We start from the raw sequence: 26,751 nt of genomic DNA on the forward strand, positions 1-26,751 counted from the left end.
AGTTCGGCGACGGCCCCGCCCCTCGCCTGCCTCGTCCCGCCCCTTCCGCGCCTTGGAGGGTGGGGACAGCGCGGCTTCCGCCAGGAGCCTGGAACCGAGCCCGGCAGCCGGGGGCTGGGCGCCAGTACCTACTCCGCCAGCCCCAACCCGCAGACGCTTCCCTGTGTCCCGCGCCCCAATTTCGATTTTCAGACCCAACTCCTACAGGATTCCGAGACCCCGGCCCATCTCCCCACATTCCATTTCCAGCTGCAAATTACTGCAGAGTCTGAACCCAAGAAAGAAACCCGTTTGCCGTCCCCGCGTCTTCCCTCGCCAGACAGGTGGAGAGTGGGTGAGGGTCTCGCTCGGCTTTCCCCCTGCACCTTTCCCACCCTCCCGCCCGTCCCTGGGGGTCCTCCGTCACGCCGGCCATGGCCCAGAAGCCGAAGGTGGACCCCCACGTCGGGCGTTTGGGATACCTGCAGGCGCTGGTCACGGAATTCCAGGAGACCCAGAGCCAAGGTGAGAGCCACGGTGGGACCAGGTGGCAGGGTCGGCTGTGACCGCCGCCCGGACCTGGCTCCAGTGCCGCTTTCCCGTTGCAGACGCCAAGGAGCAAGTCCTCGCCAACCTCGCCAACTTCGCTTATGACCCCAGCAACTACGAGTATCTGCGGCAGCTGCAGGTCCTGGATTTATTTCTCGATTCGCTGTCGGAGGAGAACGAGACCCTGGTGGAGTTTGCTATTGGTAAGGGCTGGGCCCGTTCGCTAGATGCCTAAATGGGCCGGGGTGAGATAAGTGAGTTAGAAGTGAGTCCTTGGGGCCTGGCGTGGTGGCTCACACATGTAATCCCAGCACTTTGGGAAGCCGAGGCGGGGGGATCACCTGAGGTCAGGAGTTCGAGACCAGCCTGGCCAACATGGCAAAACTTCGTCTCTACTAAAAGTACAAAAATTAGCTGGGCATGGTGGTGAATGCCTGTAATCCCAGCTAAGCGGGAGCAAAAATTAGCCGCACACAGTGGTGTGCACCTGTAGGCCCAGCTACCCTGGAGGCCGAAGCAGGAGGATTGCTTGAGTCCGGGAGGCAGAGGCCAAAGTGAGCTGAGACTGCGCCACTGCACTCCAGCCTGGGCGACGGAGTGAGACCATGTCTCAAAAAAAGATGTTTTAAAAAGAGCAGTTTTGTAGCCAGGCGCGGTGGCACACGCCTGTAATCCCAGCACTTTGGGAGCCCGAGGCAGGCGGATCACCTGAGATCAGGAGTTCGAGACCAGTCTGGCCAACATGATGAAACCCCGTCTCTAACTAAAAATACAAAAATTAGCCGGGCGTGGCGGGCGCCTGTAATCCCAGCTACTCGGGAGGCTGAGGCAGGAGAATCACTTGAACCCGGTAGGCGGAGGTTGCTGTGAGCCAAGATGGCGCCACTGCACCCCAGCCTGGGCAACAGCGAGACCCCCTCAAAAAAAAAAAAAAAAAAAAAAAAAACCAATTTCAGGTGGGTGAGGTGGCTCACACCTGTAATGTCAGCACTTTGGGCGGCCGAAGCAGGCAGATCACTTGAGTCCCGGAGTTCAAGACCAGCCTGGCAAAAGCCCACCTCTGCTATAAAAAAAAAAAAAAAAAAAAAATTAGTCTGGCGTGGTGTCCCAGCTACTCAGGAGGCTGAGGTGGGAGGATTGCTTGAGCCTGGGAGTACGAGGCTGCAGTGAGCTGGGATTGGGCCACTGTACTCCAGCCTGGGTGACAGAATGAGAATCTGTCTTAGAAACAAAAGTAACTCATATTTAGTGTTTTCATATCAGGAGAAGCAGAGATGGCTTGCAGTCTGTAACTTACGGCTTCTTTTGTAGTTATGATCTTAAGACCTATTGATTTATTCACTGGGCAGATATTTACTGGGCATGTACCGTATATGTAAACTACTGCTCTAAATGCTGGAGTATGGTGAACAAGTTAGGGAAAGTGTTTGCCCCTCAGGAGCTTACATTCTAGTAGGGGGGACAGGTGGTTAGCAAACAAAAAAGATGATGCTCAGCAGCAAATAAATGGGGTGATGAGAGACAGCAGTAGAAGGTGGTGGTTACTTCCGTTTTGGCCATCATGAGAAAGGCATTTTAGCAGGGACACAGCATGGGCAAAGGCCTTAAAACAGAAAGGAGCCAGAAGGAAGATGAATGTGGCAGGATCGTTATAGTGAAGTGGAGAATGGCACAAAAAGAGGATAGAGAGTTAAGCGGCACCAGAGCTTGCCGGAGCTTAGATCTAGGCCGTGGGAAATAGTTTGAAGCAGACAAAATTTTGAGAACAAACAAAAATCCCTTTTTCAAGCCATGCACAGTGCTCATCTGTAGCCCCAGATACTCAGGAGGGTCGCTTGAGCCCAGGAGTTTGAGGCTGTAGTGTGCTACGATTGCATGATTGCACCTGTAAATAGCCACTGCACTCCAGCCTGGGCAACACGCGCGTGATCACCTGGCTGAAGTCTTGTCAGGCTTCTCCACTGTAAAATTACTCTTTCTTTCCCCTCTTTACATATTATGTATTATACCCATTGGAAGGAAGTCACTACATAAATTATCTTAAATCTTTTTCTTTTTTTTGAAATAGGGTCTCACTGTGTCACTTAGGCTGGAGTACAGTGGTGTGATCATAGCTCACCATAAATTTAAACATCTGGGTTCAAGCAGTCTTCCTGCCTTAGCCTCCCGAGTAGCTGTGACTACAGGTGGACACCACCATGCCCGGCTTTTTTTTGTTTTTAATTTGTTTTTGAGAGGATCTCACTGTGTTGCCCAGACTGGTCTCGAACTCGGCTTTTTTTTTTTTTTTTTAAATTTGTTGTCGACACACGGTGTCACCGTGTTGCCCAGACTGGTCTTGAACTCCTGGCCCCAAGAGATAAATCTCTTGTAACCCTAAACAGACCCTCATTTCATAACACTGATTCTTGAAGGCGCCAACCAGGAATGCAAATGTTCCCCCTTCCGGTTTGTCTCATTGCCTCTTTGTGGTTTGTTTCTTTTTTTTTTTTTTTTTTTTTTTTTTTTGAGACAGAGTCTCTCGCTTAGTCGCCCAGGCTGGAGTGCAGTGGCGCGATTTCGGCTCACTGCAAGCTCCGCCTCCCGGGTTCACGCCATTCTCCTGCCTCAGCCTCCCGAGTAGCTGGGACTACAGGCGCCCGCCGCCTCGCCCGGCTAATTTTTTGCATTTTTAGTAGAGACGGGGTTTCACCATGTTAGCCAGGATGGTCTCGATCTCCTGACCTCGTGATCCGCCCGCCTCGGCCTCCCAAAGTGCTGGGATTACAGGCGTGAGCCACCGCGCCCGGCCTGTGGTTTGTTTCTTTATCCCCTTTATTTCCTATAATCTAGAAATTGGGTTGAAAGTCTTGATAGGATCAAGTAACACATTTTATTTTATTTTATTTTTTGAGATGGAGTCTTGCTCTGTCACCCAGGCTGGAATGTGGTGGTGCGATCTCAGCTCACTGCAACCTCTGCCTCCTGGGTTCAAGCAATTCTCCTGCTTCAACCTCCCGAGCAGGTGGGATTACAGGCGCCCGCCACCATGCCTGGCTAATTTTTGTGTTTTTAGTAGAGATGGGGTTTCACCATGTTGGCCAGGCTGGCCTCAAACTCCTGACCTCAGGTGATCCGCCCGCCTCAGCCTCCCAAAGTGCTGGGGTTACAGTCGTGAGCCACCACGCCTGGCCCAAGTAATACATTTTTAAAAATACATTATTATAAGTGTGATTCAAATTTTTCAAAGACCGCCCAGGTCTCCTCTAAAGAGGAGAGGAGAGGAGGTTCCTGGGACTAGACTACAAATGAGGGTCTTCTCTCCATGAGGGGGCTCCAGCACATGTGTGAGCAGATTCACACCCCCACAGACAGCTGCCCCTTGGCCACTCCCTGGGTTTGGAAGTGCACACACCAACGGTGGCATTCACCCCTGGGAGTCAGGATCCAGGAAAGAGGCCCATGCGGCCGTGGGAGCAGGTTTAGGGCCTGGAGCTCCAGGTACAGGGGAAGGGCGGCCCTGGGCTTTGGGTGAGTTCCCTGGACTTACTGCCCTGCAGAGGACCAGAGTGGGGCCTGCTAAAGCCAAGCCAGCGCAGGAGCCCTAGTTGCCCAGGTCCCCGAGTGATGCCAGCTCCTCTAGAAGATTATTATGCCAAACAAATATTCTAAAAAGTTGGTCTCTAAAATGTCCTCTGTCCCCTCCCTTTTCATGCCTCTGCCCCACACACAGCTGCTGCTTTCTGAATGGTGACTGTGGCCCCTGCAGATGCATGTGGCTAAACCTCCACCAGGGGGCGATAGAGCTCCTCCAAATCAAGCCGCTGACCCTGGAGAAAAATTGGCGGAAGTCACAGAGCAGTCCCCACAAAAAATGTTTACCAAGTGGGGTCTTTCCTGCTGGCGTTTCCTCAGGGTCAGGAAGCAACTTTCCCAGGACAGGGGTACCCTGAGGTCCGGGTCCACTGAGCTATGGGGGCGGCGTGGGCCTGGCCTGGGTTCTTGCCACCCTGGGCAGCTTCCCCGCGTGGGTGACTGAGCCCCAGCGTCTCCACTTTTCAGCTGATTCCTAGCTGACTCCCGTCCCTTCTCCGAGCGTGGTTCCCTCACCTGCCTTGCCTGCCTCGCAGGTGGTTGTGGGAGCAGAAGTGTGGGTGTGTGTGTCTGTGCATCTGCGTCCCTGTGCAGTTACTTTATCTAGAATTGTTGGGATCATTATCACCAGTTTTACTTTTCCCAACCGTTTTTTCCTCCTTTTTTTCTCTTCTTCTGCCAGAGCAAGCCCCGCCCCGCCCCAAGCACGGTAGCTTTCTCAGCATGGAATCCCTCCGTGGGACCCTCTGCAGATGAAATTTCTCGTATATTTATTATGCATAACTGAGAAGGAGAGCCCCCACGTATTTTCTTACTGGCGTCGTTTCCCTTTCTCTTAGTGTCTCTGCTTGGGGATCCCCGACAGGCACTTATTCTGCTGTTTCCGGAGAAGGCTCCGTGCTGCGCTTTGGAGCTTTGAGTCTTTTATCCCCTGTGGCAGCCCTGAGATTGTGACCTCCCTGAGCCCGAGCCAACCTTGCTTCTGTCTGCATGGTTTGAGTGCTTAGGCCTTTTGGCCTAGGGAGGAGGAGAGAAGGGGAAGGAAAAGCAAGGGATCTTCACTTAATAAGTGTGGAGTCCTGGCCATGACTTGGTGCAGCACCCCTGAGCAGGGTTGGTTCAGGTGGCTCACACCTGTAATCCCAGCACTTTGGGAGGCCGAGGCAGGTGGATCACTTAAGGTCAGTTTGAGACCAGCCTGGCCAACATGGCAAAACCCCGTCTCTACTAAAAATACAAAAAATTAACTGAGCATGGTGGCGCGCACCTGTAGTCCCAGCTGCTTGGAAGCTGAGGCAGAAGAGTCACTTGAACCAGGAGACAGAGATTTCAGTGAGCCAAGATCATGCCACTGCACTCCAGCCTGGGTGACAGAGTGAGACTGTCTCTTAAAAAGAACCAAAATCCGTATCTGCTTGGTTGAGCAGGGTGGTTCATACCTGTAATCCCAGCATTCTGGGAGGCTGAAGCAAGAGGATTGCGTGAGTCCCCAGGAGTTCGGGAGGAGCCTGGGCAACATAGCAAAACCCTGTCCCTACAAAAACAAACAAAACAAATGTCTGCTTGTTGGCAAACAGCACAGTGAGTTGGACGAGAGCTGGGCATTGGGGTCAGGCAAGCATCTGGGTGTGGGCTCTTCTCCAATCATCTGTCAGATGGGGACAGTGCCAGCAGCTGCTTCACATCGAGAGAATTGAATGAAGCACTACAGTGCTCTTTTAGGGTCAGTGTCTGCAGCCTTCGACAGGATCCCCTTGGTCGCCATCCAAGACAAATGATACCCAAAACCCTTTGAGGGTGAGCAGTCGCCCCTTCTCCCAGAGTGGTGAGGTGGGGGATGGGATGTCTTATCAAGGGAACCACTCATCTGCTCCAGGAATTCTTTTTTTTTTTTTTTTTTTTTTTTTGAGACGGAGTCTCGCTGTGTCACCCAGGCTGGAGTGCAGTGGCCGGATCTCAGCTCACTGCAAGCTCCGCCTTCCGGGTTCACGCCATTCTCCTGCCTCAGCCTCCCGAGTAGCTGGGACTACAGGCGCCTGCCACCTCGCCCGGCTAAGTTTTTTTTTGTATTTTTTAGTAGAGACGGGGTTTCACTGTGTTAGCCAGGATGGTCTCGATCTCCTGACCTCGTGATCCGCCCGTCTCGGCCTCCCAAAGTGCTGGAATTACAGGCTTGAGCCACCACGCCCGGCCCTGCTCCAGGAATTCTTACCTTCTGGAAAAACATCACGGAATGACAGGAACGCCGATCCTCAGCCTCCCAGAGGGTGCCCAGGCAATGTTAGGTGGGGAGAGCCTGGCTGCTGGCCCGGTACTGTTGTGTCCCCATCACGGATGGCATTAGCTCACACTTGGGGAGCACCCACTGGGTGCCAGGCGCTTGCTTCTTGTGCATTAGAGATAGTGCTGAAGTAGATGTGCTTATACTGCCTTCTTTCCAATCAGGACTTTGAGGCTTAGGGAGGTTCTGTGGGCTGGCCAAAGGTTTAAAGAGTACCAGATCTAGGCCGGGCGCAGTGGCTCATGCTTGTAATCCCAGCACTTTGGGAGGCCACGGTGGGCAGATCACCAGAGGTCGGGAGTTTGAGACCAGCCTGACCAACATGGAGAAACCCCATCTCTACTAAAAATACAATTAGGGCCGGGCGCGGTGGCTCAAGCCTGTAATCCCAGCACTTTGGGAGGCCGAGACGGGCGGATCACGAGGTCGGGAGATCGAGACCATCCTGGCTAACACGGTGAAACCCCGTCTCTACTAAAAAATACAAAAACCTAGCCGGGCGAGGTGGCGGGCGTCTGTAGTCCCAGCTACTCGGGAGGCTGAGGCAGGAGAATGGCGTGAACCCGGGAGGCAGGGCTTGCAGTGAGCTGAGATCCGGCCACTGCACTCCAGTCTGGGCGACAAAGCGAGACTCCGTCTCAACAAAAAAAAAAAATTAAAAAAAAAAAATAAAAATACAATTAGCTGGGCGTGGTGGTACGCACCTATAATCCCAGCTACTCGGGAGGCTGAGGCAGGAGAATCGCTTGAACCCAGGAAGCAGGGTTGAGGTGAGCCAAGATCGCACCATTGCACTCCAGCCTGGGCAACAAGAGTGAAACTCCGTCTCAAAAAAATAAAGAGTACCAGACCTGAGACTTAAACCCAAAGCAGTCAGAGTCTACAAGCTATTCCCTTGGCCCTTTTCCTGCCCTTACAGGAGTTCCAATTCCTAAGACTGTGGAGTGAAAGGTAGGAAGGAGTTTACTCCAAATGGCTCATTTTATCAATAAGGAAGCTGTGGTGTAGACAGCTGCCCCTTGTCTGGCTGTCACAGGCCAGGGTGAGAATGCAGGCTTCCTTCCGTCTGTGCCTGCAGCGGCCACACTCACAGGTGCTCTTCCATGCTGGCTTTGCTGTGGCAGCTCCGAGGCCTGCTCTTTGGCCCGGCATTCTGCCTCCTCTCTGAGGGCTGGAAGCTGGATGCTATCCAACCAAATGGATTGGCTCACCCTGCACACTAAGGCCAATTACTGACAAAATTGCAATGCGAGAAAGTGAGGCTTTGTTTTCTGTTTTCTGTTTGTTTGTTTGTTTTTGAGACAGTCTCACTCCGTTGCCCAGGCTGGAGTGCAATGGCGCGATCTCGTCTCACTGCAACCTCTGCCTACCTGGTTCAAGCAATTCTGCCTTCAGCCTCCTGAGTAGCTGGGGTTACAAGCACCTGCCACCACACCTGGCTAATTTTTGTATGTTTAGTAGAGATGGGGTTTCGACATGTTGGTCAGGCTGGTCTCGAACTCGTGACCTCAGGAGATCTGCCTGCCTTGGCCTCCCAAAGTGCTGGAATTACAGGTGTGAGCCACTGTGCCCAGCCCAAAGTGAGGCCTTTATTGTGGGGTGACAAGCAAGAAGAATCCGGCAGCTCATGCTTAAGACCCAAACTCCCAGATGGCTTATGGGTAAGGGTGTTTAAAGGCGGGAGGCAGAGGTTACAGACAAAGTTTTAAATCAACACCAGGAGGCTATATATTGGTTTGGCCTAAGAAGGCAGGATGTCTCCAAGGGATGGGCTCATAGGTGGCTTCAAAGATTTTCTGGTTTGTGATTGGGTAGGGAGGTGAGGCTTTGTCTACAAATTTGGCATCAGCAAAAAAGAATGTTAGCTATGACCTGTGAGCGTGTCCCCCAGGCCCCTCAGGGAGTCTAGAGAGTGGTCAGAGTGCAGTTTTCAGTTCCCCTTATCTGAGGTCTCAGTGCCAGGGGAACTGTTTGTTGGGGGTCCAGGTTTCTGAAAAGCAACTCAAGGACAGATGTTAAGATGTTATCTTTAGGCTGGGCGCAGATGCTCATGCCTGTAATCCCAGCACTTTGGGAGGCTGAGGCGGGTGGATCACTTGAGCTCAGGAGTTCAAGACCAGCCTGGCCAATATGGTGAAACCCCATCTCTACTAAAAATACAAAATCTAGCCGGGCATGGTGGCAGGAGCCTGTCATCCCAGCTACTCGGGAAGCTGAGGCAGGAGAATCGCTTGAACCCAGGAGGCAGAGGTTACAGTGAGCAAAGATCATGCCACTGCACTACAGCATGGGCAACAGAGCAAGACTGTCTCAAAAACAAACAAACAGATGTTATCTTTAATTTCTGTGGGGGAACCAGACATCCCCTGATTCTGACTTCCTTGGCTATTGTTTTAAGCTAACTGTTACCTTCTTGCTTATCAAGTTGTTCATTTGCTTCTCAGGGCTAGCTAGGTGCCTGGAATTTCATGAAGGGACTCAAGATTTTCCTTTATTTCCATGCTTGGGGGCCTGCAGGCCCCTAGAGAAGCCCCTGCTCTCTCTCGATGTCAGCCAGGGCTTCAGTCTGGCCCTGGCTGCCACCCTGCTGCCACTGCAGTTCCACCCATCAGCGGTGGCAGCGGAACTGCAGTGGCAGCAACCACTCACCAGCAGCAGCCTGGCCTCGCTCACCTTCCTCTCTGGGGGGGGTCTCTCCTGTGGCTTCCTCTCAGTTGCCTGCCGTGGGCACGCCACAGCCGTGAGGAAGGATCTGGTTACAGCGATTGCGGAGAACATGCATGGGTTTTCAAGTCTCTGGCCTCTTGTGGCCTCTCGTGGATTTGCCCATTTAGAGCAATTGTAGAACTAGTTTATTGACCCTTTCCTGTGCTTCTGGCTGCCTTTTCTCCCTAGGGTGCAGGGCTCTTGTTTGGGTGCTGTTGGGATAAAAGCTGCCTCTTCTGGACGCCCACCCAGTGCACACCATGTGCTCACCACACACCCACCTGAACCCGCCCTGCCCACAAGGCCTCTGAATCTGTCATTAACAGCAAGGCGGATGGTTCTAACCCCTTTTTACATATCAGGAACCCCCACCACCAAGTGAGGGCAAGTCCACTGCCTGGAGTTCCCGCTGTTAGTGATGACTGGAGCCAGGATTTCGCCCCTGTCATCCAGGATCCAAATTCCGTGCCCCGGGAGCCCAGCTGGCACCAGGCTCAGACTCTAGTCCCTTGTTTTTTTTTTTTTTGAGGCATAGTCTCTGTCACCCAGGCTAGAGTGCAGTGCTCACTGCAACCTCTGCCTTCCGGGTTCGAGCGATTCTCCTGCCTCAGCCTCCTGAGCAGCTGGGATTACAGGTGCATGCCATCACGCCCAGCTGATTTTTTTGTATTTTCAGTAGAGATGGGATTTCACCATATTGGTCAGGCTGGTCTCAAACTCCTGACCTGATGATCCGCCCACCTCGGCCTCCCAAAGTGCTGGGATTACAGGCATGAGCCACCCCGCCCAGCCTCTTCCTTTGTTCTTTGTCTCTATGGCACCTTGCTGCCTCTGCCACATCCCTGAGTGAGTTCTGGTGGGAAGTAATTTCTGCTGCAACTGGTAGTGCCCACAGTCGGGGGCCACATTGTACCAGTGTCACAGAGGAACTGCCACTGGGGCTGGGTGCAGTGGCTCATGCCTGTAATCCTAGCACTTTGGGAGGCTGGGGTCGGAGGATCACTTGAGCCCAGGAGTTTGAGGCCAGCCTGGGAAACATAGTAAGACCCCATCTCTACAAAAAAAAAACTATAAAAAATTAATGAGGCATGGTGGTACACGCCTGTAGTCCCAGGTACTTAGGAGGCTGAGGCAGAAGGATCACTGGAGCCCAGAAGGTCGAGCCTGCAGTGAGCCATGATCACAACGCTGCCCTCTAGCCTGGGTGACAGAGCAAGACACTGTCTCCAAAAAAACCACAAACAAAAAAAGAAGGAACAGACATTGGGAGGGAGCCTTGGTTAGGCCAGAGCTGCCCTTGTTTGGGATGTTAGATGGGAGGTGGATGAATTATGGAAACTAGATGTAAAACCAAGATCTCAGTAAATAGTCGTTGAATGAAAGAATTCTGAGTTCCAAGTCCTAAATGAAAGCATTGGTAGCCTTTGGAATTCATTTGGGAGTGTCTGCCCACAGCACCATTGACTGACTCTTAGATGTCCTGTATACCTGCACCATCCTAGATGTTGCATGGAGATATGAAGGAATCAGGAAATAATTTTCTGCTTTCATGAAAACTGGTTGAATCCAAGAGAATCATAGATTACTTAGCAGTTTTGTTACTGAAACAGTTTAAAGGTGGGGTGCGGTGGCTCACGCCTGTAATCCCAGCACTTTGGGAGGCCGAGGCGGGCGGACCACGAGGTCAGGAGATCGAGACCATCCTGGCTAACACGGTGAAACCCCGGCTCTACTAAAAAATGGAAAAAATTAACCGGTCATGGTGGCGGGCGCCTGTAGTCCCAGCTACTCGGGAGGCTGAGGCAGGAGAATGGCGTGAACCCGGGAGGTGGAGGTTGCAGTGAGCCGAGATCGCACCACTGCACTCCAGCCTGGGCGACAGAGTGAAACTCCTCAAAAAAAAGAAAAAAAGTTTTAAGAAGGTGGCCTCCTAGAATTCAGGTCAATCTCTTTCCTGTGTTCTGTTTCCTGCAATACATGTAGCTGCCACCAGATGGTAGTGGTGTTCCGATAAAGGCTGGTAAATGAATCCTCATCAGCCTTTGGAAAACAGTGTTTTGGGCTGGGAACGGTGGCTCATGCCTGTAATCCCAGCACTTTGGGATGCCGAGATGGGTGGATCATTTGAGGTCAGGAGTTTGAGACCAGCCTGACCAACATGGTGAAACCCCGTCTCTACTTAAAATACAGACAAAATTAGCCAGGCGTGGTGGTGCATGCCTGTAATCCCAGCTACTTGGGAGGCTGAGGCAGAATTGCTTGAACTCAGGAGGCGAGGGTTGCAGTGAGCCAGTATCCTACTACTGCACTTGCAGCCTAGGTGACAGAGTGAAGCTCCATCTCAAAAAAGAAAAAAAAGGCCGGGAGCGGTGGCTCACGCCTGTAATCCCAGCACTTTGGGAGGCCGAGGCGGGTGGATCACGAGGTCAGGAGATCGAGACCATCCTGGCTAACACGGTGAAACGCCGGCTCTACCAAAAATACAAAAAATTAGCCGGGTGTGGTGGCGGGCGCCTGTAGTCCCAGCTGCTCAGGAGGCTGAGGCAGGAGAATGGCGTGAACCCGGGAGGCGGAGCTTGCAGGGAGCCGGAATCGGGCCACTGCTCTCCAGCCTGGGCGACGGAGCAAGACTCCGTCTCAAAAAAAAAGAAAGAAAAAGGAAAACAGTATTTTGTAAAGTTGAAGATAGCAGGCGCACCCCATGACCCAGCATTTAAATCCATAGGGCTAGGGTACGTGCACATGCAGTGAAATGCCACCAGCAGCACTGTCTGTAACAGTCCCGAACTGGAGACAGTCAGCAGGAGAATGGATACTGACATCACAGGATATTTTTCTTTTTTTTTTTTTTTTTTGAGACGGAGTCTTGCTCTGTCGCCCAGGGTGTAGTATAATGGTGCGATCTCAGCTCACTGCAACCTCTGCTTCCTGGGTTCAAGTAATTGTCCTGCCTCAGCCTCCCGAGCAGCTGGGACTACAGGTGCCCGCCACCACACCCGGCTAATTTTTGTATTTTTAGTAGAGATGGGGTTTCACCACATTGGCCAGGATGGTCTTGAGCTCCTGACCTTGTGACCCACCCACTTCAGCCTCCCAAAATGCTGGGATTACAGGCGTGAGCCACTGTGTCTGGCCAGATATTTCTACTATTTAGCAACGAAAATGAAATCTACAGTTCCACGCAACAATCTTACAAACATAATATTTAGCAAATGATGCTATACACATAGTAGTACTTACAGTGTGATTAGGAAGGTGTGCACCTCTGAGGGAGGGAGAGGATTGGATCAGAAAGGCACATGTGAAGGCTTATGGATCACCTCAGTACTGGCTACGCAGGCACTTGCTTTCTCGTTGATAAACTGCCTGTATGTGCCGGCACTTTTCTGTGTGTGAGGCTGCAGCTCTGGCACTGCCAGCCCCTGGCTCTGAGCAGGTGCATGCTCACTCCACATCACCTGTGTGTGCGAGCAAGATGTGCTGATCACATCATTTACTTTCTCTGCCCATTTTACTGGTGAAGAAACCAAGGCTTAGAGAAATTCAGTAGCTGACTCTGGTTGCCTGGTCCTCAGTGGCAGTGCTGGGGTTCTCACTGGGTCTGCCTGACACAGAGCCCTGCTTCCTTTCTGCATTGGGTGGCTGCCCTGTGTCTCCTTCTCTTACTGATCCTGGGCCACACGTCTTTCTGCTTCAGAAGAAGTTCTCCTGCCATCCACATGTAGCGGGATTCCCATCTCAGGAAGGAGGTGACATTGAGATTCTTGCTCCATTAATCTCTCCCTGGATGTCTCCAGCCGCTTTCACCATTTGTTCAGCAGGCTAGATTCAGGCTGTCTCCGACCTACGCAAAGGCCACCTCCCCATATGCCCTGACTCCCAGACCAATTCCCCCTCCCTTTAGTACCAGGCACAAGCAGGGTGCATGTGTGTGCATGCTGTCTATGTTAATACATAACTGGTTCAGGTGGTATGAAATTCAAAGAGTCATGAACAGTAGCTCTCCCTCAGTAGCTTTTTCCAGAGGCAACCACAAGTATTTGTTTCTGTGTGCTCACCAGGGATATTTTCAGGATTTATAAACAAATATGTATACAGTAAATTTCCTGCATGTTGTACACATGTGGTGGCATGCTGTCTCCATATGCTGTATCTTTTTTTCAAGACAGAGTCTCACACTGTTGCCCAGGCTGGAGTGCAATGGCAGGATCTCGGCTCACTGCAACCTCCACCTCCTGGGTTCAAGCGATTCTCCCGCCTCAGCCTCCCGAGTAGCTGGGATTACAGGTGCCCACCACCACGCCTGGCTAATTTTTTTTTTTTTTTTTTGAGACGGGAGTCTCACTCTGTTGCCCAGACTGGAGTGCAGTGGCGCAATGTCGGCTCACTGCAAACTCCGCCTCCAGGGTTCACGCCATTCTCCTCCTCAGCCTCCCGAGTAGCTGGGACTACAGGCACCCGCCACCTGGCTCAGTTTTTTTTTTTTTGTATTTTCAGTAGAGACAGGGTTTCACTGTGTTAGCCGGGATGGTCTCGATCTCCTGACCTCGTGATCCACCTGCCTCAGCCTCCCAAAGTGCTGGGATTACAGGCGTGAGCCACTGCGCCCGGCCACGCCTGGCTAATTTTTTGTATTTTTAATAGAGACGGTGTTTCACTATGTTGGCCAGGCTGGTCTCTAACTCCTAACCTCAGGATCTGCCTACCTCAGCCTCCCAAAGTGCTAGGATTACATGTATGAGCCACTGCGCCCAGCCTCTGTATCTTTTTTTTTAACTTAGCAACAAATTTTGACACCCTTGCCCTGTTGGTCAGTAAAGAACTGTCTTGTTTAAATGCTGTGTGACAGGCCAGGCACGGTGGCTCACACCTGTAATCCCAACACTGGGGAGCCCTAGGTCGGTGCATCACTTGAGGCCAGGAGTTTGAGACCAGCGTGGCCAACATGGCAAAACCCCATCTCTACTAAAAATACAAAAATTAGCCGGGCGTGGCGGTGCACGCCTGTCCTCCCAGCTACTTGGGGGGCTGAGGCAGAAGAATCGCTTGAACCTGGGAGGGGGATGTTGCAGCGAGCCGAGATCGCGCCACTGCACTCCACCTTGGGCAACAAAGCACAACTCTGTCTCAAAAAAAAAAAAAAATTATGAAAAGCCGCGATGCATAAGTCAAAACTGTATTACAGGGTATTTTCAGAAGTCTCACCTCCATTCGGGTCCCTTCTCCCTTGTTCCCTGTCTCATACTAACCCGTTTCCTTATTACACTTTGACGTCTTGCAAGGGTGAGTTCATACACGGTGTGTTCCTGTTCACCCTGCCTTCTTACACAAAGGGTGGCTTACTCTATGTACTGTCTGTCCTTCAGACTTGAAATCGAAGGAGACATTTGCAAGACACTAAAGGAAAGCCCAAGAACAAATAATCCGTTGTGAAGATATATATATATAAAATATATAATACAATATATAATATATGTAATATAAAATATATATGTAATGTATAATATATATTATATAATATATAATATAATACTTGTTATGTAATATATATATATATATATATATATATATTTTGAGATGAAGTCTTGCTCTGGTCCCACCAGGCTGGAGTGCAATGGCGCGAGCTTGGCTCGCTGCAACCTCCGCCTCGCGGGTTCAAGCGATTCCCTGCCTCAGCAACCCCGAGTAGCTGGGATTACAGGCCCCTGCCACCATGCCTGGCTAATTTTTTGTATTTTTAGTAGAGACGGAGTTTCACCGTCTTGGCAAGGCTGGTCTAGAGCTCCTGACCTCAGGTGATCCACTGGCCTCGGCCTCCCAATATGCTGGATTACAGGCGTGAGCCACCACGCCTGGCCCCCTGTGAAGACTTTGACCCTGGGTTGATTCATCTCAGCATGGGCGAGTCCCCAGATGTAGCTGTATCTTGAGCTGCCCTCACCGAGGGCCTGCCCAGCCACCAGGTGCCAGGTGCCAGCTAAGCGCTTGTCAGAAGCATCACGTTGTTTTGTTGTTTTGTTTTGTTTTTGAGATGGAGTCTCACCCTGTTGCCCAGGCTGGAGTGCAGTGGCACGATCTGGGCTTACTGCAACCTCCGCCTCCCGAGTTCAAGCCATTCTCCTGCCTCAGCCTCCCAAGTAGCTGGGACTACAGGCGAATGCCACCATGCCCAGCTAGTTTTTGTATTTTTAGTAGAGATGCAGTTTCGCCATGTTGGCCAGGGTGGTCTTGAACTCCTGACCTCAGGTGATCCACCCTCGGCCTCCCAAAGTGCTGGGATTACAGGTGTGAGCCACCGTGCTCGACCACCATCACCTCATTTAATCCCTGGGACCATCCTTTGACCTTCCCCTCATGGTCCGGGTTGTCGCTGCCTGCACCAGTGCCCGACATGGCGTGTGAGCTGAGGTCACCCACCTGACCTCCCCGAATCTCTAGCTTTCTCATCTTGCTTTCATGTGGGGTTTCCTCTTTTGCCTCCCTCAGGGTTCTCGTATAGAGTTCCTGTGTTTCCTGAAGTCTCGAAGGCCCAGCCCTTGCTGCTTGTTTTCTCTGTCTTGTCCAGAGCATGTTCATTAGGCAGTCAGAACTTGTTCTGTTTTCTGTTTTATAATCGTTTTTCAGATTGCAGTATGGTGGCGGGGCCTGGTGGCTCATGCCTGTAATCCCAGTTCTTTGGGAGGCTGAGGTGGGTGGATCACGAGGTCAGGAGGTCGAGACCATCCTGGCTAATACAGTGAAACCCCATCTCTACTAAAAATACAAAAAAATTAGCCGGCCGAGGTGGCGGACGCCTGTAGTCCCAGCTACTCGAGAGGTTGAGGCAGGAGAATGGTGTGAACCTGGGAGGCGGAGCTTGCAGTGAACCAAGATGGTACCACTGCACTCTAGCCTGGGCGACAGAGCGAGACTTGGTCTCAAAAAAAAAAAAAAAAAAGGCCGGGCGCGGTGGCTCACGCCTGTAATCCCAGCACTTTGGGAGGCCGAGGCGGGCGGATCACAAGGTCAGGAGATCGAGACCATGGTGAAACCCCGTCTCTACTAAAAATAGAAAAAATTAGCCGGGCGCAGTGGCGGGCACCTGTAGTCCCAGCTACTCGGGAGGCTGAGGCAGGAGAATGGCGTGAACCCGGGAGGCGGAGCTTGCAGTGAGCTGAGATTGCGCCACTGCACTCCAGCCTGGGCGACAGAGCAAGACTCCGTCTCAAAAAAAAAAAAAAAAAAAAAAAAGATTGCAGTATGATCAACAGAATAAAATGCACATATCTTAAGTGCCAGTTTGGTGAATGTTGAAATTCACTGAGCTATGTGTACATCCATGTAAGCAGCTTCTAAACCAAGACATAGAAATTCCCTTCACACCCACGCTGGGTCAGTATCTCCCACTCCAAGGCAACCACTATTCTAACCTCTATCCCCCTGTATGAAGTTCTTGAACTTCATACAAACAGAATCATGCAGGATCTACTCTCGTATCTCATTTCTTTCACTCAACATTACGTTTTTCAGATTCATCTAAATGGTTGCAGTATCATCGTCCATTCCTTTGGATGTTTATCCATCTACCTGTAGAGGGAGATTTGAGTTGTTCCTAGTTTGGAAGCTTTATGAATGAAGCTGTTAGGATCATGTTCATACAGATATGTACTCATTTCTCACCTAGGAGTGGAGTTGCTCAGTCCTAGGGTAGATGTGCGTTTAACGTCATGAGAAGCTGCCAAATCACTTTCCACGTAGTTACACCGGGTTATGCTATATGCTCCACTTCCTTGCCAACACTTAGTATTGGCCATTTCTTTTGTTTGTGAGATGGAGTCTCTCCCTGTCATCTACGCTGGAGCACAGTTGGCGCGATCGCAGCTGGCTGCAACCTCCGCCTCCTGGGTTCGAGCAATTCTCCCACCTTAGCCTCCCGAGTAGCTGAGGTTGCATGTGTGTGCCACCATGCCTGGCTAATTTTTGTATTTTTAGTAGAGACAGGTTTTTGCCATGTTGGCCGGGCTGGTCTGGAACTCCTGACCTCGAGTGATCCACCCCCCTCGGCCTCCCAAAGTGCTGGGATTACAGGAGTGAGCCGCCATGCCTGTCCCCGGCTTTTTTAATTTTTAAAAGAATATCTGTAGGGATAACAGTTTCCTATTTATTGAACACCTGCCACATGCGAGGCTGCCGATAGAGAGTGAGACAAGGCAGAGTCCCCATTCTCACGGAGTTTATAGTTTAGTGGAGCAACAGCCAATAAACATTTTGACAGATAACTACTGTAATGTCAGTAAGTGTGAGGGAAAGAAGCAAAGCCTGGTGCGGGGGACGTAGTTGGGGGCAGGTTAGGTGGTCACAGAAAGCTCTCAGAGGAGGTGGCATCTTAGCGGGCTTATCTTATTGTATGTACAATCTGGTGTCCTTCCCTCCTTCATCTTAAATTACAGGCATTTTCTAACATGAATTATTCTTTGGAGCCTTTTTTTTTTTTTTTTAATTTTTGAGGTGAAGTCTCACTCTGTCACCCGAGCTGGAGTGCAATGGCGCAATCTCGGCTCACTGCAACCTCCACCTCCTGAGTTCAAGCAATTCTCTTGCCTCGGCCTCCTGAGTAGCTGGGACTACAGGGATACACCACCAGGCCCAGGTATTTTTTTTTTTTTCTTAGTAGAGACGGAGTTTCACTATATTGGCTATGTTGGTCTTAACCTTGTGATGCACCCACCTCGGCCTCCCAAAGTACTGGGATGACAGGCATAAGCCACCACACCTGGCCTTTGAAGACTTTTTTTTTTTTTTTTTTTGAGACAGAGTTTCGCTCTGTTGCCCAGGCTGGAGTACAGTGGCGTGATCTCTGCTCACTGCAGGCTCCGCCTCCCGGGTTCAGGCCATTCTCCTGCCTCAGCCTCCCGAGTAGCTGGGACTACAGGCGCCCGCCACCGCGCCTGGCTAATTTTTTGTATTTTTAATAGAGATGGGGTTTCACCATTTTAGCCAGGGTGGTCTCAATCTCCTGACCTCGTGATCCACCCGCCTCAGCTCCCAGAATACTGGGATTAAAGGCGTGAGCCACCATGCCCAACCTGAAGACATTATTTTTAAGAACTGTAAATATTGCCACACACAGCAGCTCACGCCTGCCATCCCAGCACTTTGGGAGGCCAAGGCATGAGGTCAGGAGTTCGAGATTAGCCTGGCCAACATGGTGAAACCCCCATCTCTACTAAAAATACAAAATTAACTGGGCATGGTGGTGCATGCCTGTAATCCCAGCTACTTAGGAGGCTGAGGCAGGAGAATCACTTGAACCCAGGAGGTGGAGGTTTCAGTGAGCCGAGATCGTGTCACTGCACACCAGCATGGGCGACAAGAGCGAGGCTCATACTCAAAAAAAAAAAAGTACTCTATACTGCTTCATCATATACATGTTCCATAATTTAGCCATCTGACTATTACCGAGCATTCTAAGAAGCTCCCAGTTTCCATGTTGCTCTTTTTCCATGGCCTTCCTCAGTTCTTCAGGGCAGGTTCACACAGGGAGACCCAGGGAGAAGCTCAAAGCAGCTGTGGCTGTGGCCTCTTGTGGGTCCTCTGGCGCCATCTCGGCTCATCTTTCTGCTCCAGGTCAGCCTTCCTGCCCTGAAGCTCTCTGCCCTTTTCTTTTCTGGCCCTCACCCCCTTCTTCATCTCTAAGGGACACTGCCCATCAGGCAGAGGGACTTCAGGAAGGTCCCTGCTACTGCGGAGGGTGCCCAAGCAGCTGGTGAGCTCCGGCAGGCCCCCGGCCCATCCTTGGAGACTCCCGGGCCTCTGCGTGGGGAGGGAGGGGAGAGAGTGGCTTTCCTGAGGCCGCCTCCTGCCCCCACCCTCTGGTTTTCTGCAGTCTGGGTGGCCGTGTCCTGCCCAGGTGCACCTGGGTGTGGTGATGACTCAGCTGGCAGGCCGTGACTTGGGCTTCATCTTATCACACTTTACACAGAGAGAAATCCCATCACCCCACCTGCAGTCCAGTGTGCACAGGAGGCTGCTCCCCTGTCAGCTCGGGAGACATGCCGCGGGTGTGTCTGAGCAGCTGAGTCCAACCATAGCACTTCCACTGCCCCTGCTCCGGACTGAACCTGGCATCTGCCCAAGGCTGGATGAGCTGTCCTTACTGCTTCCAGAGGGCCGCCATTTCCCTTGGGAGGGGCAGAAGGCTCCCCCTCTTTAGTGTTGTGGGCAGCTCACTCAGCCTCTCATAGCCTTGACTTCTCCCACGGAAATGGGGGTGATGATAGCACTTGTTTCTAGGGTTCAGTCATGTGTCCAGTGCATGCTCAGTGAAGTGTCCACAGTTCCAGGAGCTTGAGCCCTGCCTTACAGCTCCTGGCGGAAGGACAGAAGGCAGCCATGCTAGGGGCCACCCTGTGCTTTAGGAAGTGCTGAGGTGGGACTGGCAAGGGAGGCTCCAAGGGCCCCATGGGGAGAGGCTCTCGGTCAGTGCCTAGTTGCCCTCTGCCGCTGCTCCTCTTTCTCAGGACTCCAGAGAGGCCAAAGAGCCCCCTCGGTCTCTCAGACATGTCCTGCCTGTGAGCTGCAGCCCAGATCTAAGAACTACAGAAGTCCAGGGTGGGCGGGATGTCAGGGAGCCATCCTGTCCAGCCCCCTGACCATCCATGGTTCTTTCAACCCTTTCCCCCCCGGGTCAGTGCTTAAAGAACTAGGTGACGAAGGGCCACCCCGACATGGCAGAGCGCCTAGTCTGGTATCCCAGGAAGACGCAACTCACAAGGAGAGCCGTGGAGGGCTTGTTAGCAGCAAGAGGGTGTCAGCGTGTGACAGCTGGGGGCTGAAGGGTCTCAGGGATGGACTGAGGTTGGCGACTGCAGTGAGTGCCAGGGAGAGGGAAGAACAGACAGGACAGCTCAGGGGTAAGGAGCACACGGGGGTCTGGAATTTACTCTGCATGCAGTGGGATCCTGTAATAATGTTCCTCCAGCTGGGCGTGGTGACTCACGCCTGTAATCCCAGCACTTTGGGAGGCCAAGATGGGTGGATCGCCTGAGGTCAAGAGTTTAAGATCAGCTGGCTAACATGGTGAAACCCCGTCTCTACTAAAACTACAAAAAAAAGAGTCGGGCGTGGTGGCATGTGCCTGTAATCCCAGCTACTTGGGAGGCTGAGGCAGGAGAATCACTTGAACCTGTGAGGTGGAGGTTGCAGTGAGCCAAGATCGCGCCACTGCACTCCAGCCTGGGCAACTGAGCGAGACTCCATCTCAAAAAGAAAAAAAAGTTTCCCCAAAGCAGGACCAGTGTGACCCAGGTGCTGCTCGGGAGCAGGCAGCAGAGTGAAACCTTGGCAGGCTCCTGCCCCCGTCAGTGGAGGAGGGTCCTTGGCAGGGGCACCATGGGCACCTGTCCCTCCGGCTGGGGAAGATGTCTTAGTGGGGCTTCAGGTTCAGGTAAATCTTTGTTAGTTTCCAGAAAAACAGGGCAAGTGGGTGGAGCTGTGGTCTTCACTCCTGATTGGTCACTCAGGACACTGGGTATGTTTTGCAAATGAGCTGAGAGGTGGCTTCCTCCACTGAGCAGGAACCAAAGGGAGGGGTACTGTGATGACAGGAAGCTGCGTTAGGATGCACGGAAAGTCATCTTCCCGCAGTGAGCAGCGGTGCTGAGCGGAGTGACCTCCAAAACAAGGTAGCATCTGTCCCCAAGGCCAAGAGGTTATTACACTGAGGGGGCCTGACCTGAGGGAATGGGGGTGGGATTCCGGCCACACTACCTGAGCACATGAGTTCTTTGATGCAGAACCAACCACTGATGTCTCACTGTTGCCTTTTCTGTTTTCCTCCAGAATCCTAGTAACGGTGACATGGAAATAACTTTAAAATACTCTAATCTCTTAATTACAGTACATAAGTCAAATGGTACACTCCTTACCATTAATCTACAATGATTGCATAGCCATGAATGTGCATTTATTGGCATGGAAAGATGTTCACAATACATTGTTTTTGGGGTTTTTTTGTTTTGTTTTGTTTTTGAGGTGGAGTTTCACTCGTTTGCTCAGGCTGGAGTGCAATGGCACAATCTTGGCTCACTGCAACCTCAGCCTCCTGGGTTCAAGCGATTCTCCTGCCTCAGCCTCCCTAGTAGCTAGGACTATAGGTGGGCTCCACCATGCCCCGCTAATCACAATATATTGTTAAATGTACAAAGCTGGGGCGGGCACAGTGGCTCATGCCTATAGTCCCAGCACTTTGGGAGGCCGAGGCGGGTGAATCACCTGAGATCAGGAATTCGAGACCAGCCTGGCCAACATGGTGAAACCCCGTCTCTACTAAAACTACAAAAATTTAGCCGGGCATGGTGGCACATGCCTGTTATCCCAGCTACTTGGGAGGCTGAGGCAGGAGAATCACTTGAACCCAGGAGGTGGAGGTTGCAGTGAGCCAAGATCACGCCACTGCACTCCAGCCTGCGTGACAGAGCAAAACTCTGTCTCAAAAAAATAAAATAAATAAATAAAATAAAAGCTGGCGTAAACCATGCACAGTGGTGCATGCCTGTAGTCTTAACTCCCAGGGAGGCTGAGGCAGAAGTATGACTTGAAGCCAGAAGTTCAAGACCAGACTGGACAACATAGGGAGACCCGACCCCATCTCAGAAAACTGATCAAGCAGCAAGCAGAGTATCCCATTTTTACTAAATACTTACATGTATTCACATATTTCAAATTGTGGGATGAAAAACCAATGTTCAGTCAGCCGCCTGACATTTGAGACGTACTATTGCTCTGTCGCCCAGGCTGGAATGCAGTGGTGCCATCTTAGCAACCTCCACCTACCGGGTTAAGCTATTCTGCCTCAGCTTCCCAAGTAGCTGGGATTATAAACATATGCCACCAGGCCCAGCTAATTTTTGCATTTTTAGTAGAGATGGGGTTTTACCATGTTGGCCAGGCTGGTCTGGAACTCCTGACCTCAGGGTGATCCATCCACCTCGGCCTCCCAAAAGTGCTGGGATTATAGGCGTGAGCCTATAATTTGTTTGTTTGTTTTTGAGCCATTTGTTTGTTTTTGAGACAGAGTCTCACTCTGTCGCCCAGGTTGGAGTGCAGTGGTGCGATCATGGCTTACTGTAGCTCCACCTCCTGGGTTCAGACAGTCCTCCCACCTCAGCCACTCAAGTAGCTGGGGCTACAGGCATGTACCGCCACGCCTGGCTAATTTTGTGTGTTTTTGTAGAGCCAGAGTTTTGCCATGTCGCCCAGGCTGGTCTTGAATTCCTGGGCTCAAGGGATCCTCCTGCCTTGGCCTCCTAAAGCACTGGAATTACAGGTGTGAGCCACTGTGCCCAGCCCATTCTAGTATTTTTACCAGTTTTATTGCTATATTATGGACATAATAAACTGTACATATTTAAAGGGTACAATTTGATAAATTTTGGTGTAAGTGTATACCCATGAAACCATCATCTTATATGTTTATAATTTTTATAAATTGTTCTAAGGTGATGATACATTATAGGTTTTTAGTTTATTTTTTTGAGATAGGGTCTCACTCTGTTGCCCAGGCTGGAGTGCAATGGTGCAATCTCGGCTTACTGCACCCTCCGCCTCCCAGATTCAAGCGATTCTCCTGCCTCAGCCTCACAAGTAGCTGGGATTACAGGCACCTGCCACGCCCGACTGATTTTTGTATTTTTAGTGGAGACAGTTTCACCATGTTGGCCAGGCTGTTCTCGAACTCCTGACCTCAGGTGATCCACCCACCTCAGCCTCCCAAAGTGCTGGGATTACAGGCATGAGCCACTGTGCCTGGGCCGGCCTTGTTTTAGGTTTTTACATTAAAGGGAAAAAAGAAAGCGTATCAGCCATTGAACTGGCTGAACCGAGAGGGAAAGGGATTTGTGCGCACCTCTGGAAGGCTGGGCTGTGGCAGACGGGAGCAGGCAGGCCTTTCTAGAACCGAGAAGGCAGGAGCCAGAATGGGCTTTGGATCGCTTGTGCTGGGACCAGCTTCTCAGCCTGGGCCCTCCCTGGGGTTCATGAGCTGGGGAGCTGGCAGGAGGCCCAGGGCTACAGCATCCAGATTGTTCCTTGGTCTCCCACAGGAGGCCTGTGCAACCTGTGCCCAGACCGGGCCAACAAGGAGCACATCCTGCAGGCAGGAGGCGTCCCACTCATCATCAACTGCCTGTCCAGCCCCAACGAGGAGACGGTGCTGTCTGCCATTACCACGCTCATGCACCTGAGCCCGCCAGGCCACAGCTTTCCCCCGGAGCTGACCGCCGCGCCCGTGGTGCAGTGCATGCTTCGCTTCTCCCTCTCGGCCAGTGCCAGGCTCCGGAACCTGGCGCAGATCTTCCTGGAGGACTTCTGCTCCCCACGCCAGGTGGCCGAGGCTCGCAGCCGGCAGGCGCACTCTGCCCTGGGTATCCCACTGCCGAGGAGCATGGCCCCACGGCAGCGCTGATCCACGGGGACCACGAGACTGTAGCACCCCTACTGCTGGAGACCACGGTCCTGATGTGGACGCAGGGAACAGGGGGAGCATATGCTGCCCCACTGGTGCCTTTTCAGCCATTTGAAAGGCGGGTTCTTTCAGCAGGACAGGCATTTACACTGTGATGAAACGCCGTCAGGAGTGAGGAAGCCAGACTCCGAGGCACGCGGAGATCAAACTGGAGCTGCTTTCATAGGCCGGCACTCTCTACCCTACGTCTGGTGCCACCACTGCCAGGCTCAGGCCCTGGTGTAAGAAGTGGCCAAGTGCCTGGACCCAGAGGCTTCGCAGTACAGTGTTCTCAAGAGCTGGGACTGAGGCTTAGGAGAGCTGCCTTTGCTGCGGGAAATCAGGGATTATCCCTTAACAGAAGTGTCTGGAGTAGTTTTCAGGGATAGGAATGAGATGCCTCATGGTAAAAGATGTGGTGCCCCCTCCGGGGCTGTGGAGGATGGATACCTCCCCCAGGGGCTCCCCAAGCTGGGCATTTGGGCCTGGTGGATGCCAACCTGGATAACCTGTGGCCCAGCATTGACTGTCCACCCAGCCCTGCTATCTGCTAGGCACCATGATTCCAAGATGAAGATATGGTCTCTGCCCTTGAGTGACAGCCCAGTGACTTAATGTGGCCATTGGGCATCAAGCACAAGGCCATGCAGGTGATGAGATGTCGGAGTAGAGGCGCCAGCCCTGGGAACTGCATCTTCTCCCCTTGCCACCCCACGGCCCCAGCTGAAGGCTTTGGCCCTCCTCCTCCCCCCTCACCACTCCATGGCCCCAGCTGAAAGCTTTTGCCCTCCTCCTCCCCCGTCACCACTCCACCGCCCCAGCTGAAAGCTTTGGCCCTCCTCCTTTGCTGTCACCCTCAGTGATGGGGAGCCCTACCCCAGAAGTGTGTCTCATGAGGGACGCAGTGAAAATGGTGCTCAAGGGAGACAGGAAGAGACAGCAACATAAAGGATGTGGCTCCATGTCCACGGCGCCACCTGGTCAACAGAAGGTGCGTGGGAGCTGATGGGAAGTTGCTCAGGGAAAATGGGGGGTCCTTGCCTCTTGTGTACCTCCTCAAGGCTGACCCCTTACATGGCCCAGGAATGGCAGGTGCTACAAGAATGATATCCACATGGGCATGGAAATGGGGCAGATTCAGGGACCACGGCTCAGAGGGGAGGGAAGGGCTCATCAGCACCCACCCAGGGAACCTGTCCCTTTATGTTCCCAAATAAAGGGTCCTAGAAGACCAGAAAGCCAAGGTCTTTTTTTATTAAAGAGTTCCGACTGGTTTTCCCACTATTTCCACGCAAGCAGGGGCCAGCGGCAGCCTCTCGGAAGGTACCGGGTGGCTGGGCCTGGGGCCTGGCAGCACAGCGCTTAACGGTATCTGCCTGCTCCACTCCACAGGGCCAGAGGCACCAGCACGATGCCGCCCTGACTCGGCTCTGTGGTGGCCCCTGCTCGCCCTTCAGCGCCAGCTGCTGCCCGCGGCATCCCCGCTCATTCCCGCTGCGCGGCTCCTCGCTTGCTGTCTAAGATCTCCCTCCAGTTGTCACTCCAGGAGAGCAACCGTCTCTTTGTCGGGGGCAGGACCAGGTGCCGATTGTGACAGCAGGTGAACAAGATGTGCTCCCAGCGCGGGGTCTCCTCGTCGCCTGGGACAAGAAAGGCAGCGCTGACATCTGTAATGGGCATGATTACTTCCTCTCCCTAATCAGGGCAGGCTAGAGGCCTGGAGGCTGCCAAGGATAACGGATCCAACCTCGAATTGTGTCCTTGTCATCAATGAGCAGGTCCCCCAAGACCACCGTCTTGTCCCTTGTCAGGATAATTCGTTCTACGAACTGGGGCCCCAGGTGCTGCTCCACCCAGCGGTACTGTGTAGAAGACACAGGTCTGTAAGTAGGGCCTGATGGGAGCCGGAATTCAGGGACAGGGAGTGGGGTCTAAGCCTTTGAGAGCCCCCCACCCCCGACCTTCTGGGTTTCTGGTGGTTTCTTTTTAAAATCAGGATTTAGGCAGCTCCACGTGCGGAGTAGGGGCGGGGCAGCCACACCTTCTCACCCACACAGTGGTCGTACTTCAGCAGGGGGCTGGTGCAGATGAAGACCTCAGTGCTGCGGAGAAGGTCGCGGTTACCGCCGGGAGCCGGGAGCCCGCCCAGGACTCCGCCCGCCCCCACTCTCCTTACTCCGGTAGGTCGTTCATCTCCCGCACAGCGTCCAAGGCCCCCGGGATGGGCTCCAGGTCCAGGAAAAAGCCCGGGGCTTCGTACACACTGGCCACTTTATCCTGAAAGACAAGAGTTCTGGGTCCCGGCTTCTGCCTCCGGCAGATGCAGTTCCCACGAGGACTCGCAGGGAGGCTCCTGGGGGCTCTGGGCCCGGGCTCCGAGCTGCGGAGGGGTCTTTGGTCAGGGGCACGCGCCCAAAGGCTCCTCCCCAGGGTGCGCTGCCCGCGGGTGCCAGGGTAAGGGCTCTGCGCCCTTCACACAGAAGGGGGTGACCCCGGGAACGGAGCGAGCCGGCCCTGCCCGTGTGGGGACCCCGCGCCCCCTACCGCCAGGTCGGGCCGCAGGGCGCGGTACTGCTCGCGGGCCAGGAAGCCGCGGCGCTGCTCCAGCGGCACGTGCGGCTCCTCAGGGAAGCGGCGGCGGAAGCCCCGCAGAAGGCCGGCCTCGAAGTCGGCCAGGACGCCGTCCATGTCCACCAGCACACGCAGGCGCCGCGCCATCGCCGCCGGGCCGGGGCTGCAGGCTCTCGGCGTCTGGGGGGCGCGGGCCCGGCCGGAAGCGCGGGGAGTGGGAGGGGAGCGCTGCTTCCGGAGCCCGGGCGCTGGACGGGGTCCGCTGGGCTGATTTGCATAGAGCCTCCGGGACGCCCCGCCCAGGTCGTAAACCGCTGCGGAAGGCTCTGCGCGAGGCCTTCCTAGGGTTCGGGTGCAGGGACGGCTTTGGGGGGCACTTTTCTGACCCTGCGCTTTCTCGGGACCCAGCCTTTGTCCGCATCAGACGCCCCCCACTTTACAGCAGACGTACCCCCGTTCACCTCACGTTACTAGTAGGGGACCGACCTTCCAGGGGCCCAACAAAGGGTTGATCTGAAATACTAACGAGGAAGTCAAGGGTCCTAAACCTGTGGGGCTAGCTCCACGGTTTTTTTGTTTGTTTTTCTGAGAGGGAGCCTTGCTCTGTCGC

General features: G+C 53.0%; 3 protein-coding genes across 8 annotated transcripts in view; 2 read left to right on the plus strand and 1 right to left on the minus strand.

Annotated features, from left to right (window-relative positions):
- The window catches only part of SLC16A5 (solute carrier family 16 member 5), a 39,174-nt gene extending 16,444 nt beyond the window's left edge, over positions 1–22,730 (plus strand). Inside the window, exon 5 of the mRNA XM_025363898.1 lies at positions 22,680–22,730. The gene's annotated coding sequence lies outside the window, so the exon portion shown is untranslated. The remainder of the gene's footprint in view (positions 1–22,679) is intronic.
- Positions 51–24,808, plus strand: ARMC7 (armadillo repeat containing 7). Of its 5 annotated transcripts, none has more exons than XM_025363901.1 (3): positions 51–504; positions 588–731; positions 23,170–24,808. In XM_025363901.1, exons 1-3 carry the CDS (start codon positions 414–416, stop codon positions 23,529–23,531), a joined length of 597 nt encoding a protein of 198 aa, XP_025219686.1. In that variant the 5' UTR covers positions 51–413; the 3' UTR covers positions 23,532–24,808. The 5 variants fall into 5 exon arrangements, with proteins under 5 accessions (XP_025219686.1, XP_025219690.1, XP_025219689.1 ...); XM_025363905.1 differs by lacking the exon at positions 23,170–24,808 and adding an exon at positions 4,241–4,863; XM_025363904.1 differs by lacking the exon at positions 23,170–24,808 and adding an exon at positions 4,786–4,863.
- Positions 24,800–26,529, minus strand: NT5C (5', 3'-nucleotidase, cytosolic). Of its 2 annotated transcripts, none has more exons than XM_025363900.1 (5): positions 26,115–26,529; positions 25,747–25,847; positions 25,612–25,672; positions 25,257–25,259; positions 24,800–25,202 (listed from the first exon to the last, which is right to left on the minus strand). In XM_025363900.1, the coding sequence occupies exons 1-5, from the start codon at positions 26,286–26,288 to the stop codon at positions 25,056–25,058; spliced, it is 486 nt and encodes a 161-aa protein (XP_025219685.1). In that variant the 5' UTR covers positions 26,289–26,529; the 3' UTR covers positions 24,800–25,055. The 2 variants fall into 2 exon arrangements, with proteins under 2 accessions (XP_025219685.1, XP_025219684.1); XM_025363899.1 differs by lacking the exon at positions 25,257–25,259 and adding an exon at positions 25,318–25,432 and having other exon boundaries at positions 24,800–25,210.
- Between the last annotated feature and the right edge of the window lie 222 nt (positions 26,530–26,751).

The sequence above is a fragment of the Theropithecus gelada genome, chromosome 16, assembly GCF_003255815.1.
Source record: "Theropithecus gelada isolate Dixy chromosome 16, Tgel_1.0, whole genome shotgun sequence".
Lineage (NCBI taxonomy): Eukaryota > Metazoa > Chordata > Mammalia > Primates > Cercopithecidae > Theropithecus > Theropithecus gelada.

What these genes read in the sequence shown, in the direction of transcription:
- ARMC7 (XM_025363901.1), top strand. Translation starts at nt 414, where the DNA reads ATGGCCCAGAAGCCGAAGGTGGACCCCCACGTCGGGCGTTTGGGATAC. An exon ending in CCAGGAGACCCAGAGCCAAG is followed by an intron (nt 505 to 587) that starts GTGAGAGCCACG and finishes TTCCCGTTGCAG; the next exon opens with ACGCCAAGGAGCAAGTCCTC. An exon ending in CCTGGTGGAGTTTGCTATTG is followed by an intron (nt 732 to 23,169) that starts GTAAGGGCTGGG and finishes GGTCTCCCACAG; the next exon opens with GAGGCCTGTGCAACCTGTGC.
- NT5C (XM_025363899.1), bottom strand. Translation starts at nt 26,288, where the DNA reads ATGGCGCGGCGCCTGCGTGTGCTGGTGGACATGGACGGCGTCCTGGCC. An exon ending in CCCTGCGGCCCGACCTGGCG is followed by an intron (nt 25,848 to 26,114) that starts GTAGGGGGCGCG and finishes CTTGTCTTTCAG; the next exon opens with GATAAAGTGGCCAGTGTGTA. An exon ending in TGACAAGGACACAATTCGAG is followed by an intron (nt 25,211 to 25,317) that starts GTTGGATCCGTT and finishes TTCTTGTCCCAG; the next exon opens with GCGACGAGGAGACCCCGCGC.